The sequence below is a fragment of the Acipenser ruthenus genome, chromosome 22 (assembly GCF_902713425.1).
Source record: "Acipenser ruthenus chromosome 22, fAciRut3.2 maternal haplotype, whole genome shotgun sequence".
NCBI lineage: Eukaryota > Metazoa > Chordata > Actinopteri > Acipenseriformes > Acipenseridae > Acipenser > Acipenser ruthenus.
Genome location: NC_081210.1, coordinates 10,228,025 through 10,243,002, shown reverse-complemented (window position 1 = coordinate 10,243,002; position 14,978 = coordinate 10,228,025). Strand labels below are relative to the sequence as shown.

Sequence of the window (14,978 nt, the reverse complement as noted above, 5' to 3'; positions counted from 1 at the left end):
TGTGGTTGCCAGATCCCCAGTCCTATGATCTCTATACTATACTATACTGTACTATACTATACTGTACTATACAGTATTGCATTTGCTAGCTCTCAGATCCCCAGCACTGAGTTCCCTGTAATAATCAGTATTGAATTATCTGGCTCTCAGATCCCCAGTACTGAGTTCTCTATACTAGACTATTGAATTAGCTGGCTCTTGGATCCCCAGTACTGAGTTCTCCATACTAGACTGTATTGCATTTGCTGGCTCTCAGATCCCTGCTCTAATTAAGTATTATTGTCGGTTGCAGCGGTCATTACCTTCTAGATAATTGACCAACAGTTATGTGTCCAAGGCAGTTAACAAAAGACAAGGTTAATTATCTACTTGTAATGACCACTGCAGAGCATATAAATGCAATTATAAACCAAACAAATGTGTATGAAGACATGTATTTCTAGGTCATACTTTGTACTGCATTAAAATGTAAGTTACTTTTTAAACTGAGTTACAAGATTCTAAAGCCCTTAGCTACTGCAGTCCTTGGAACCTGATTGGTTGAGAAGATTTATGAGCTTTATATTATACTCTATTAATTTTGCTGGCCTATGTGTTTCTGTGGGAAAGGAGGGGGGAGGAGGTGGTGATTGTCTGGGGCTAGTTAGTCTCATTGTGATACAACAAGGCTCGGTGAAGACTAATCAAGGACTCTCTTCCATGGTTCAATAACTTGGTAACAGTTGAATATAGGCGATTGGTTTGACTGTGTAAAGGGAGTTTTTCTTGATTGGGTAGAGGGTTGACACAACATTTGAACTAGGCATTTCAAACTGGGTTGTAAAATGCGGGTAATAAATTGATATTGTTTAACAAACATTTCTAATTCAACTGCTATTCATTCAAAATACCAGTATCACCAATGATGTCAGCATTAACAGGCTAGTAACACTTTAATTGGACACCATGAAAAAAAAAAAATTGGATTTCAATTCAATGCTTGTATGGGTATAGTGAGAGTGAATGGACTATTTGACTGCTGGTCCCGTCTGTTAAGGGAAGCAGAAGAAGCCACCGCCCTCTGAAAGAGGAACTGATCTGCTTCCTCCCAAAATAATTATGGTCTAATCTCACTGCTCAGTGGAGAGGACCCCCCCCCCCCCCCCAGCCCATAGGAGGAAACCTCTGGTGGTCCTGGTGGAGAGATGGCCTCCACTCCAGCATACTAGCAATATTCTGTTTGGCCGAATAGATATCAGAGAGTGACTGATCTAAAGTTTCAATTCCGATCCGGTACTGTACCGGCCTGGTGCCACAGTCACTGAACCGATCCGGTATCCGTTCCCGGTTTTGACCCGGCACCCTACTGATCCAGTGCTAAAGTCATAGAACCGGTACTGAAACCGACCGTTGCTTACATCCCTAGTCCAGTACCAGTCTGTGTTCGGGTCTTGACTCGCCCCATTGCTGTCTATAAGCAGACTGAGGCAGCACATGTACATTTACTGTACATTGCATTGCTGCTTGCATCATGCCTGGGTTTTATCCCTGTGACTTATGCAAGGCCAGTCTGCCTGTTGAAGACAAGCACGGCAGATGCTCTTCCTGCCTGGGGCCAGAGCATGCCAAACTAGCACTAGCAAACCGCAGTTTCCGCAAGTTTTGTGCAGCTTTCTCCAAGCGTACACTGGAGAGATGTCTCTCCCGTAGCTCTACAGAGCACTCTGTGTCTCTTACACCTGCACAGCGCTCTCCCCCAGCACCATCTGGGACAGAGGTGGCTGCATCCTCACCCCATGGCTCTGTGCCAAGAGAGATTGGGTGACATACCCGGGGAAATAGCCCACGCAGGACGCAGTCTTCACAGAGTTTTGTAAAAACACCCACAACCAATTCAATAAGACCCTTGCGACACACAGTTTGGGAAACACTGCCGTAAAGTACACAGAAATGAACTTGTCTATTGCCACATTCTTATTTTTTTCCATGTGTATGGAATCCTATTTTGCTCATTTTAAGGTCATGTATTTTGCTTATGTATTAAAATGAGCAAAACTGTACCTACACAGGATTCACTATACATGGAAAAAATAAGAATATTGCCATAGACAAGTTTAGTTTTGCAGATGTACCCTGTGGTAGTTCCATTAAAAGTGAAACAATGTCCATACCCATCTTATAGACCCTAGTCCTTTTGCTGTATTTTTAAATGGTTTCTAAAAGTTTTTTTTATGTATGTATTAATGTATTTATTAGAACAATTCAGGCTCGGAAAGTGCCCAGTGTCCCTTTCAAAATGTGGCCAAATGCCAGCGCTACTCTGAATGGAAAACACAAAAGAATATTCAACAGCATGGCACTCGCAGCTGGAGAAAATCCGATAGATCCTGCTCCCAGTTTCCAAGAGGGGAGCTATAGAAACAGCAGCCCCTCAATCCCCCCTCCCCCCTCCCCCTCTCCTCCTCTCCATTCTTTTTTTTTTTTAGTTGTTTTCTTTTTAATTAGTCTGTCATTCTGGCTTGAAATCTCAGGGATGTGACGGAGCACAGAGCAGAGCAGAGAGAGAGAGAGAGAGAGAGAGAGAGAGAGGGAGCTGGGGAGATATGAAACTGTACTGTATCACAGATAACTCAGTTCCAGCGCTGCAATAAAAAAAAGCTCTCCGTTTCTCTAGGTAGCTGCAGAACGAGTCAGGTGATTTGAGAACTTGAATTTTTCTGACCGCATCCTCTGCACCTCTGCAGACTTGTATCTGCACAACAGTAAGGTAGAGTAATAGGTGCTTGAGAATGGGAAAGTAGATGCCTAGAAGCATCCTGGATGTGGTTTTTCTGCAGGTAGAGTTCAATAACAGATAGAGAGGGAGGTGTTGAAGAGATGTCTAGCTTTGGAAAACTTACCGATTACTTTAGCCGTCGCAAATCAAGAGAGGAGCTTTGCGTTGGGAAGAGTGGCTCGCGAAGAAGCGGCAGTTATTGCTGTACCGTCTCAGAAGCCAGGTACGAAGGCAATGTTCATATTATTATTATTATTATTATTATTATTATTATTATTATTATTATTACTGTTATTATTAGTATTATTATTTAGTAGTCGTAGTAGTATTGACTGATCTGAGAGCCAGCGCATTCAGTTATATCACTGTTTCTTAATTTGGGCCGTGTTAGCAATAAATACTTGAATTTAATGTTTGTCTGTGTAATTCAGATAGTAATATAATGTGAGGAATTTCATTCAATATATTAATTCCAAACTGAGGATATTTGAGGAAATACATAAATATAAGAACAGACTAAATTATGTTCTTTGTACTGGTAGTTTTTTTTTTTTTCTCAGATTTCTCATTCTGCAAAGAAAAGTCATGATTATGAAATGCTATTTGTGACGTGGGTGTATACAGGTAGTATAGCATCCCAGCGTGCGTGTGTGTGTCTGTGTGTGTGTGCAGTTATCCGCTGAAGAGCATTGATATAGCCTCCCATATCTGTGTTGCTGCTGTGCCTTTCTGCTCAGGAGGCCTGGGTTTGAGTCCAGCTCAAGTGAAATTAGTTTGGTGGTCTTGGTTTAGTGTAATCCAAAACAAAAACCACCCTGTGGGGAACGATTTAACACAATGGGCAGTGTCTGCTTGGACTGATTGCTCAGAGAGAGCTGAGTGCAGAGCTGTGGAAGGAAGCTCTCTCGCCATGTCCATCATCTGAACATTAAATTCATAAAAATAATACTTTCTGCTGAAGGGGCTTGAATATCTTTTAATAATGTATTACAGCACCACTGTACAACTCTGGCCAAAAGTTTAGCATCACCTAGAATTTTAGGATTGAGACATCAGTAAAAAAAACAAAAAAAACTGTATGAACAATTTTAATTTTAGACGTCATGTAATCAAAGAAACGACAAAATGAGATTGCAAGAGTCTACCAGAAGCCACAATAGTAGTACAGTATTTAATGTTACATTTTGTAATGTCACATTTTTAAATTTTTCAGTTTTTCTTTAAGTATATGGAAAACTACTAAGCGGTATGTAATTCAAAATGTTAACGTAACATTATTCAGCAGGTTTGGTTCGACTTTATGAAGCAAAATATTTCTATAGGGTGTGTGGCAGTGCCGAAGCACGTGTGTGTGTGTGTGTGTGTGTGTGTGTGTGTGGATTATTGGGCGGCAAGGATAGAGTTAAAATCCTCCCTGCAAAAACACATGGGAATGTGGCTGAAGCCGTGAATTGAATAAGTGATTACATTATTAATTAAGGCTCCAGCCTTAATGTATAAATAAGGTGACAACTGGTGTTAGGGGGGTTAGTGGATTAAATGTTGATGTTGGTGAGAGGTGGAGGGTTTGCTGTGTTCCCTGCTGTCTTGTTCTGTCTGTTTGTGTACGTATGTTAGTGTTTGGTATAGTCCTTTTGTTTTAGCCCTTGTGCCATTTTGTTTGTTTATGTGGTTTTGTTCTGTTTAATGTTTAGTGTTTTGTTTTATTTATTAGTATTATTAAACGTGCGCTCCAGCGCTTGCAAACCTGCACTCTCTGCCTCTGAGTCTACTTCCTGGTTACAACAGCCTGACCAGTGATGTCATCCGTACTACAGGTGATGCAAAACGTTTGACCATAGCTTTGTCCATACTACACAGTACATCTTTGCCTTTTTTTTGTCATTTTCTTTGTCCCTGTTGTTTACACAACATACACTAACGTTTGTTCAAAATGTCAATGCTCCCAGTCGTGCATAATTCACACGCTAGATTTGTATCCTGTCTAAAGGTTTCCCAGCTGGTTTATATCTGATTGTACTATTTCCTGACCTATAGCACATCAATAATAGTATAGTTACTGAACTTTAAATGGAGCACAGTGCCGTGGCTCAAGCACCAGCGCTGTTGTTGATACGTAGCTTGAGGGTGAAGCGAGCATGGAGAGGAGGCAGGAGGATTTGGGGAGTTGTAGAAGGCGTCTGTAGACCCAGGTTTGAATCCTGTTGACACGTTTTCATGTTTATGTTATTATATCATGCTGAAAGCAGTTCAGCCATTTGGGTTGCTGTATTTCTGTGCTTGCCAAAGACAAAATGCTCCTACAATTCTACTGGTAAAAGAATAGTGCACCAGACCAAGCCTACAACACAGTGTTTTTTAAGCATGATGTAATTATATTGGGTTCAAATCTCCTGCAATATTGGTGGTGATGCCTGTACAAATGCCCATCTGTACATCAAGCTTTGGGTATAGGGCAGGGGTGCACAATTCCGGTCCTGGAGGGCCGGATCCCTCCTGGCTTTTGTTCCAACTGTGTTCTAAATTACTTAATTAGACCAATAATTGGTAATAATTGGTCCAATTAAGTAATTTAGGGCAAGGTTGGAACAAAAGCCAGGAGGGACACCGGCCCTCCAGGACCGGAATTGTTCACCCCTGGTATAGGGTAATGGATAATCAACACACAATGACCTGCCATATGGTTAATCTTTGATTACCAGTTTACTAGGACAGAATTCTGGCTGCAATATTTGTGCATTTTGACCTGAAATCTGTCATGCTCCTCTAACTGTTTGGCATTATTCTGTCCTTCCAGAGCAATTGAGGGACCCAGGGTAAAGAAATGTGAGCATGCCCTACACCAGAGTGATACCAAATGCAATCAGATACAATGTACGTCATCTACTACACTGCGTCATCTAAGTATAGCTATTATATGACTAATAAATTGATCTTTCCTTTTTTAGAAATTAGATTTTATTTCTGTACTGCTTCCACTCTGAGTCATTCGGTGTCAGGCTTCTATCGCTGTGCTGTCAATGGGAACCTTTGTGACGTTTATTTATCCTAAAGAACTGAGCTGTATTGCTTATTAGAATTCCAATGAACGTGAGTGGCAGAGAGATTACACTAGTTTGACTGTAAACATCACAGGGGGGTTGTTGCAGTGTACTGCCATGTATTTTAGCCTGGCAAATATCAAGAGGAATGTTATATGCAGGGGTAGTGCAACGCTTTTGGTCTCCCTGGTTACAGAAACAAGGCTCTGTATATGTCGAGGAACTGCAGTGTTCAATTCATTTTACATCACAGTTTCAATTAGAATTTTTAAGTAGAATTGCAGTCATGAGTCAGTAATTCCATTACTGTAGATGTATTTTTTACAAAAACCTCACAACATTTGTTTTACCATTTTGTTTTTCAGGAGTGGAATTGTATAGCTGATTTGGTCAGATTTACCCTTAGGGGTATTGTAACAAATAAGTACCGTGATGAGACTTGCTAAGGACATTGTATAGCACAAACTTTTGAGTGTATCGGAACCTGTGGTATATGGAATGTGTCTGGCTGTCTGACCATATGTCTGTTTGTCACACCCATCCAGTTGAGATTATACTTGTTTTTGATGTATGTCACAAACACACTTGTTCATATTAAATTGAACTAAGGATCAATTGATAAGGTATTCAACACTAATTAATGCAAGTGACTCTGATAACTGTGTCTCTGGCCATTAATATTCATTATGAGTAAATGCGACGTCTTAAATCAATGATTACTTCAAACCATTGTTAATGTGAAACTTAATGAAACTCACAATGAAGCGTCACCCCACATAGTCTTTCCTGGTTTTCACTAGTTCTGGGATCCAATCTTTTCACACTACAAGATTTAGCACAGACCCCAGTCTCTGCTTGAGAGAGGCCCAGGTCTGAATGGCAGGCAGGGGTGTTCAGGTCTGGATCGAGGGGCTCTCTCTCTCTCTCTCTCTCTCTCTCTCTCTCTCTCTCTCTCTCTCTCTCTCTCTCTCTCTCTCTCTCTCTCTCTCTCTCTCTCTCTCTCTCTCTCTCTCTCTCTCTCTCTCTCTCTCTCTCTCTCTCTCTCTCTCTCTCTCTCTCTCTCTCTCTCTCTCTCAGCTGTGGAAGGAAACGCTCGCTAACTTGAGCATTACATTTATAAAAAGAATACCTTCTCCTGTAGGGCAGCAGTGTGGATCACTGGTTAGGGCTCTGGACTCTTGACCAGAGGGTTGTGGGTTCAATCCCCAGTGGGGGACACTGCTGTTGTACCCTTGAGCAAGGTACTTTACCTACATTGCTCCAGTAAAAACCCAACTGTATAAATGGGTAATTGTATGTAAAAATAAATAAATAATGTGATATCTGTATAATGTATAATGTGATATCTTGTAACAATTGTAAGTCGCCCTGGATAAGGGCGTCTGCTAAAAAATAAATAATAATAATAATAAGTAGGGGCTAGAATAGCTTCATTTATTACAGGACCAAGGACTACATCTCAAATGGCTTCACTGTTTGTATACAATATATACTATATATCAGTACTACACAGTGCATCCTTGCCTTTTTGATTTTGTATTTTTTGTAATTCTTTGTCCCATACACATACTGTACATTTGCTCAAAATGTTAATGCTCCCAGGTATGCATAATCCACACAATGGATTTTTATCCTGTCCAAAGGTATACCTATCCCACCTGCTTTGTATCTGATCCTACTATTTATTGACTTATAACACATCCACTATCTCATGGCAGATTTTGTACAGATGTATCATTTTCCCAGTACAGTACAGCTCTATTTTCTGATGTTTAAAGTTAGATGAAGAGCATATACTCCGGGAGGTCTGGTATATCATTCCTGCTGACATTATTTGTTATTGTGTTTGTTGTTTTTTGAGGATTGATTTTTCCAAATGGAGAGTGGTCGCTGCAGCAGTGTGGTGCTGCAGAGTAAGTGGAGAAATCCCTGATCAATGAAGCGTATTGATCGCACTTTAACAGCCTCCTGAAAACCCTGGTGCTTGTGCTGGTACAGTGGAGGATTTCATTGACTGGCTGAAGATTCCTCCTGTGCTCTAATAGAGAGAGCCTCATGAGACCCATCAGCTCACTGAAGCGCTGGACTGCTAACCATGGCTTAAAAAACATTTTCTTACCCCCTGTTAGCCTACAGATATGGCTAAAAGTTTTGCCCTATAGAAAACATATTTTGCATCATAAAGTTGAATGAAACCTGCTGAATAATGTTACGATAACACTGAATTACATACTGATTTGTAGTTTTCTATATACTTCATGAAAAACTGAAAAAAAATGTAATAATGTGACATTTTTAAATCTAACATGAATTACTATTATTGTTTCCGGTACACTTTTTGCGATAAACGTAAAGTCCTGGTTTGCAATATTGCACTCCTGGCAATGACAAACTCTGTTTTAGAGCAGGTGCAGTGACTTTTTATTGTGCTGATTAACAGTTGACATCACGAAGATGCTGCAAAATGATCTGTTGATCTGTTTGTGGCCTGTGATTGACAGAGTGTGTCTGGTTATACTGTCTCGCCAGATTTGAAATTGCTGGCTGTGAGCACCCAAGACGGCGAGCCACAGTACAATGCCCTAGTCCAGCCTCCAACATGCCGATTGCACAAAGACGCTGCTCTCTTGAAAGATGTGGCATATATTTTTCTGTGATTTTCTTTATTGCTTTTATTCAAGCTTGCAATTCAACAGCTGAAATCACTCCATATCCAGTGTCCAATCAACTGTCTCACTAATTAGGTGATTAAGTGCATATGCTTCAATCATAGTCACTCAAGCGTGTGATGGTCAAGGATGAATGACTGAGTGATTAAAAAGAAACCAAAAACATTTCGTCAATGTCCATCATTTATATACCTTATTTTTTTGGGGGGAAAATAAATGTGTTATAATAGTGATATGTTTCTTTTGATGCTCGGTATAGATTACTATACAAAATTAAAAGTATGGAAAGTGCTAGAATAATGTGGTTATAGTATAACATATAGTTAATGAAAGTGAAAGTGGCCGTGAATTTGAAAGGGAAGGTGCAGTGGCTGTGCAGCAGTCGGAGGGTGTCGTTTTTTGTTTGATTAATGTGAAAACAGTAATAGTGATAAAAGCATTGTATTCAAATAAGAATGGAAAATATGTATAGTTTTAAAACTATTGAGCTTTGGAAATCTGGTCATGTAAGTAGCGTATGTATCTTAAGTACCAGTACTTGTATAAAATGTTACTACAATGCTGGTACTAAGTAGTCAGTGGTCCCTACACACCAAAATGGTTTCCCTCTTACAGTACAAAAGGATATGAACCACTGTTCTAGGAGAGCCGTACTCCCCAATGTGCCAACCCTGTGTGTCTGTTAATATAATAATAATAATCGGAGCCGACACTAGCATCTGTAATTGGCCAAGACGGCAGTTGCTTTAAGTGCCCAGTGTTGAAGGAAGACTTGTCAGTGATTTGTTTTACTGAGGGTTCAGTATGAAGTCTGAGGAATGTCTTGGTACTGATGAAACCTAATTGAGCTGTAAGTTTGGGGATTTCAAGAAGGTTGAAAGATAAAATAGAAACATATCTGAAAGAGAGACAATCACAATGCAGGATTTTCAAACCTCTGGTATTTAAGTTACATTTTTTTTTTTTTTTAAATTACAAGTAAACCACTTGCTTTTTTAAAATTAGATTAATACCAGTGAATAAATCAGACTGAATTTTCAATTCTATTCTGTTGAATAAAACAATTTTATTTACCAAGTCCCCAATGCGCATTTATATTGTTCATCCAATTCTGATAAAACTATGGAGAGCCGAGAGTGGCGTGCTTAGACTAGTGCTCATTGTTAAGGTTCTGGGTAATGACAATGCTGGAGAGCTGGGAATGAGTAGGCGTGGCTAGCGAAGTTGAAAAATCACCCTGTCACATGATTTGAATGGAATTAGGAAGACGGTTAGGTTCCAGCACTTGATTCGCTAGACAAAGCCTCCTGCCACCCAGTTATACCACAAACAACAAGGTTAACTGAACATTTGGTTTCGGTCCCATGCTGGTCAGTAAAGATTAAGAGCTGCTGGTCTAGTGCATTGTAGACATGCAAGTGTGTTCCTGGACACCAGAGATAAGATTCAATAATACAGCCGCGCTCTATGAAGGAAAATAATCTACAGCGTTTCTGTACAGTCTGTGCAGTATCAAGATCGAAGGCTCGATAGTAATAGAATCTCATGCATACAGAGTAGCCCATTCACAATGAGACTGATAAACTGTACAACAAGACACAAGCCTCAGGGCTGCATTAAAAGACAGTTTGATATGTGGAATAATACTAGACTAATCTTGCTAATCCTAGATCACAAAATTGATCCAAACTGGTAACTGCTAATTATAGTAGTTTATAAAAGGTTTTTTAGTTTTCTGTGTAAATTAAGGAGCACACAAAAATACCTTAACGTAGCAGCACTCACCTTTTAGAATAACGGATTTATCAAAAAAAATACCTTAACACAGCACTTACCTTTCAGAATAACGGATTTAGGCAGTGAGCAGACTAGGTGGGTGTCGATCATATCTCAGCACACGCAAAGGTTATATTTGAAAGTTAATCAAATGTTTTTGGCTTTTCTGTTGTTTTACCTGGTGTGGTACCTGAGTTTCAGGTAATATAGTGACACAGGGCTACGGTTAATGCATAGCCTGTACCTTTGGCATTAAAAGTCTGGGGAACAAGACTACATTTCCCAGAACTCTGCTTGGTAGAAAATGGCCGAGCATAAAGATACACTGGGTTCATTTTCAATTCGAAGATGACTACCAACAACATTACGTATGGAATATGCCTGCCTATTGGTAGGTATTTTCTGAGCTCTATACCAGAGCTGCTGATAGGCCCCTTCCTGGGATGACACCCTTGGTCCTGCCTACCGAGGGATTAAAAACCGCCATACCGCGGAGGCCATTTCTCTTTTTGCCTCTCAAGACGGTAAGGTAAGACCCGCTGTGTGGTATCTGAGCATTTTTTGAAAAAAGAGCTTGAGTCTACTGCAGTTCCCTTGCCTTTCAGGCTGAAAGCTGGCTAGACAGCCGCCTCGGAGTGCCCCGCCCCAACCTCAGCAGCCCCAGCAGGGGCCCTGAAGGCTTGCATCCTTTCATCCTTTCACCGCACAACAGCTGCAATACTGGCACGCTTGCACCTCGGACACCTGGGTGCTCGCTACCAAACGGTTACGTGCTGCAGTTCCGTTTGGGACCTCCCCCCTTCCGAGGAGTCACGCACACATCTGTGTCGGACCCTCTGCAGATCTCGGTACTCAAAAAGGAAGTGGCCGTCTTGCTGTGCAAGCGAGCCATTTGTCTCGTAGACCCCACCTCCTGCGATATTTTCTGGTACCCAAGAAGGACGGCGGCTTTCGCCCCATCTTAGACCTAAGATTCCTCAACAAGGGATGGAAAGAAACGAGGTTCCAAATGCTGACTCACCGTCACATTCTCCAGTCAGTCCGGACGGGCGACTGGTTCACCACCGTGGACTTATGGAAAGCGTATTTTCACGTTCCCATTTGTCCAGAGCACGGGGAAGTACCTCTGCTTCGTTATTCAGGGAAACGTTTACGAGCTCTCCGTGCTGCCGTTCGGCCTCTCCCTAGCTCCTCATACATTTTCTATCCTGGCCCCCTTGTGATTGCAGGTGATCAGAGTACACAACTATCTCGACAACTGGCTGATTTGCGCTCAGTCGTGAGAGGGAGCAGTGGCCCACACGGCGATTGTGACGCAGCATCTGGCGAGGCTGGGCTTCACCATCAGTCATGCAAAGAGTCAGCTTATACCGGTGCAGTGCACGACGTACTTGGGGCTCCGGCTGGACTCCAGTACAATGCACGCATACCTGTCGAACGACAGAGTAGCAGCTATTCAGGGTTGCCTCTCCCTGTTCCAATAGGGATCGAAGGTCCCCTTGGTGCGGTTCCAAAAACTGTTGGGTCTGATGGCCGCAGCCGTGTCAGCCATCGAGCTGGGTCTATTACATATGCGCCTGCTCCAAGCGTAGCTCAATGCGTTCCATTTACACCCCAAGCATGGTCGGGCCGTTGGATAGCCCTGCACATAAATATGCTGGAGCCACAGGCTGTTTTCCTGGCTGTCAAGCACTTTCTTCCGGTGTTGCACGAAAAACATGTGCTAGTCCGAACAGACAACACATCAGTGGTGGCATATGTCAACCACCAGAGCGGCCTCCGGTCCCTGGGTTTGTATCGCATCGCCTTCCGGCTCCTGACTTGGGCACAGTGGAACCTGCTGTCCCTACGGGTGATGCATCTTCCCGGAGTGGCGAACTGGGCAGCAGACCTCCTGTCGAGGGAGGGTGCGTATCCGTCAGAGTGGCGACTCCATCCGCAGGTGGTGGAGCGCATTTGAGAACGGTTTGGAAAGTCTTTCCATCCATTTACTTTGAAAAATAAATATACAGGTACTGCCCTGTTTTCCTGAACTTTGTTGTGTGACCAATTCATTTTCCTGCACTAGAAAACTGTGTTTAAGGTGCCAAACAGTGTGAGAATAGTCACGGTAACGACTAGTTATATCACACTGGATATATCTGCCCGTTATTGCATTAGAATCTAATCCCCAGAATCGAATAATCTCAGTTACTTAGACTAAATAATATTAATACTACTAAGTTTTATGAAAATTGGATAAGCGGTTCAACTGATAACAAACACGTGTGACATAAGTACATATAACCGCCTCCATTATGTCCTCTTCCAAGAGGATTTCATCCCCAGCGGGAGATAATAACTTAATATTGGAGCTACCCAGAACCACTCAATAATTTCAAGCACCATAAAATGTTAAGGGAATTTAAAAAAAGCAATTCAAATGGCATTTGAAGCTGACATTTAGTGAATTGCTAAACAATTACAGTGGTCCCGCGTTATACCGCCCCCCTCCCCCCCTTTATAACGCCATCCTCGCATACCGCCAGCTATTCTCTCTGAACAAATGTCACCAATATGAAAACAGTGCTATTTGTACCCGTTATATCGCCACCCCCGCTGTCTGCCACCCGCCAACTTTCCAAGTCAAGCAAACGTAAATATAAGTATTGTAGTTTCCCTCATTGTAGCGCCAGCAAAATAATCATGGTCAATTAAAACAACAAAGTTGAGCTTAAATTGCTTTGTGAAATAAATAGTTGGCATCGTTCAATGGGGGATAGTATTCAGCAGGCTTACAGTCGTGCCACAAACAGTAAGGTTCAAATGACAGTACAGTAAACATAAAAAAAAAAATAAAAAAAGTACGCTTTTTTGTTTTTATGGAATTGTTTGGGTGATTTGAAACTAAACTATTTCTCAAAAGTAACCATGTATGTTTCGTACAGATGTGCAAAGATGATAAAACGTCAGGAGTATACCTGTTGTGTTAAGAACTAGTACTGTAGTTTTAAAAAAAGGTTAATGTTTGAATTTTTTGCAAACATAAAAGGTTGTGTGTTTTTTTTTGTTGACCCTCACTATAACGCCACCCTCGCTTATTGCCCGTTTTTGCCCATGGCCCTTACCTGGCAGTATAAAGAGGGTTGACTGTACTTGTAAACTTAACTGAAAGTTAAGGCGATTTCTTTTTTCTGATCTTTACAATATGAAAAACTCCTATTTGACCGGGTTTCCAGTCTGGCTCTGCAGGAGCACTGTTGACTCTGTAGGGCACTGCAGGGCCTGTTCATCCCACTGGCATGCATTCTGGGAGGTGTTCCAGTTAAACTGAAGACCTTTCACCTGCTACATCTGTCCTTGTGAACCAGGAAACCGTGCTGTTTAACAGTGTAACTGGGGTTTCATAATGCACGACAGCACTGTGGGTTTAATACTAAATAAGATGCAGCTGACAATGTTTAGTGCTATATTAAGGTGCAGGATAATGATAGTGCTGGAGAGCTCACAATGGAGTGTATTGGTGCTCATTTAGAGGCAGGTAGCAGTCCTAAAAGCAGATTGTGTTTTGCTGGTTATTGAGGTTGCTTAGCAACAGGTTGCGCTGTTAATTTATTCCTAATCCTCAATTTAGTCTGAGCATGTGTAGACACTGTAGGACAAAAAGACAAAAATATTACATTTAGGACAAAAAGAGCATTTGTCTTCGGTTTTTCTGTTACTGTAAGTTTCACATGTACTGTATGACATGAATCACATCTAATTGTGGTGAAATTTGCTTAGAACTTTCTTTAGCACAAGTTATTGAGAATAACTTACAGTTTTACATGTGTGTACTGTGGATGCAGGTCATGGTACCCTACTTTTAATAATAGATCTAATTTTGTTTTTACATGATATCTCTTAGCTATTTCTGTATCTATAGCTAGCAAAAACAGTGATTTAATAAGCAGAGTTTACTTTTTTTCAAAACAGAAGAAATGTTGATGCAACAAATGTACCTTCTTTTCTGTGTAACTTTAAATGAATTGATTACAATAGGATTTGTTTTCAATGTAATATACTACACTGTGCATGTATGAACATTTATAGTAATACAGTACTGCAACTTACTTACATGTAAACCTTCAAATCATGTGCTTTTATCTCCCAAAGTGATATTAAGTGGGGTGGAAATCAGCTGTATGATTAAAAAATGCGACTGATATTAATAAGAGAGTTAGAATGACCAAAGTGCTATTTTCAGGAGCTTGTCCCTATTGACTCCCGTTTATAGTCTGGTTGGATAATAAGCGGACATTAACAGGAGTGATATTAAGCGGCTTTGACATAAATAAACAGTTTCTGTTACCACTGTGACAGTACCAAATTACAGTTTTATATTTATCCATCTGATCATGCAGAAGGACTTAAGTATCAGTAAGTAGTCTAAAGACAACACAGTTTTTGTTGCCATAGTGACAGTACCATGGTTACCAGCAGCACGGTTTCTGTTTTTTTGTTTTGTTTCAGGTCGTTGGAAAGGAAGCTGCAGAGACCTCTCCTGGCCAAGTCACGCACTCTTCCCAGCATTCCCCAGTCCCCCACCTTCTCCAGAGTGCACCACTCCAATCTCCTGAGCAGCAGTCAAGAGCTGGCTCCCTCTCTGAGGGTACCACTGTCCAGCTCCAACCACCGCAAGGGCTGCACGCTGCCATCTGCAGGTAGGGAGGGGAATGCCATCTCTATCTCACTTATCTTATTATACACCGCAAGGAG

The 14,978-nt window shown here is 41.3% G+C and overlaps 1 protein-coding gene across 4 annotated transcripts in view; it reads left to right on the top strand.

Annotated features, from left to right (window-relative positions):
* Positions 1-14,978, top strand: part of LOC117431725 (ankyrin repeat and fibronectin type-III domain-containing protein 1-like) — a 256,983-nt gene that overhangs the window by 53,035 nt on the left and 188,970 nt on the right. For 3 of the 4 annotated variants that reach the window (XM_034053016.3, XM_058995967.1, XM_034053015.3), the window contains one exon: positions 14,733-14,923. In XM_034053016.3, the coding sequence (XP_033908907.2) occupies positions 14,733-14,923 (191 nt within the window). Of the gene's footprint in view, positions 1-2,547; positions 2,979-14,732; positions 14,924-14,978 lie in introns of those variants that run through there. The other variant, XM_034053014.3, reaches the window with a different exon arrangement.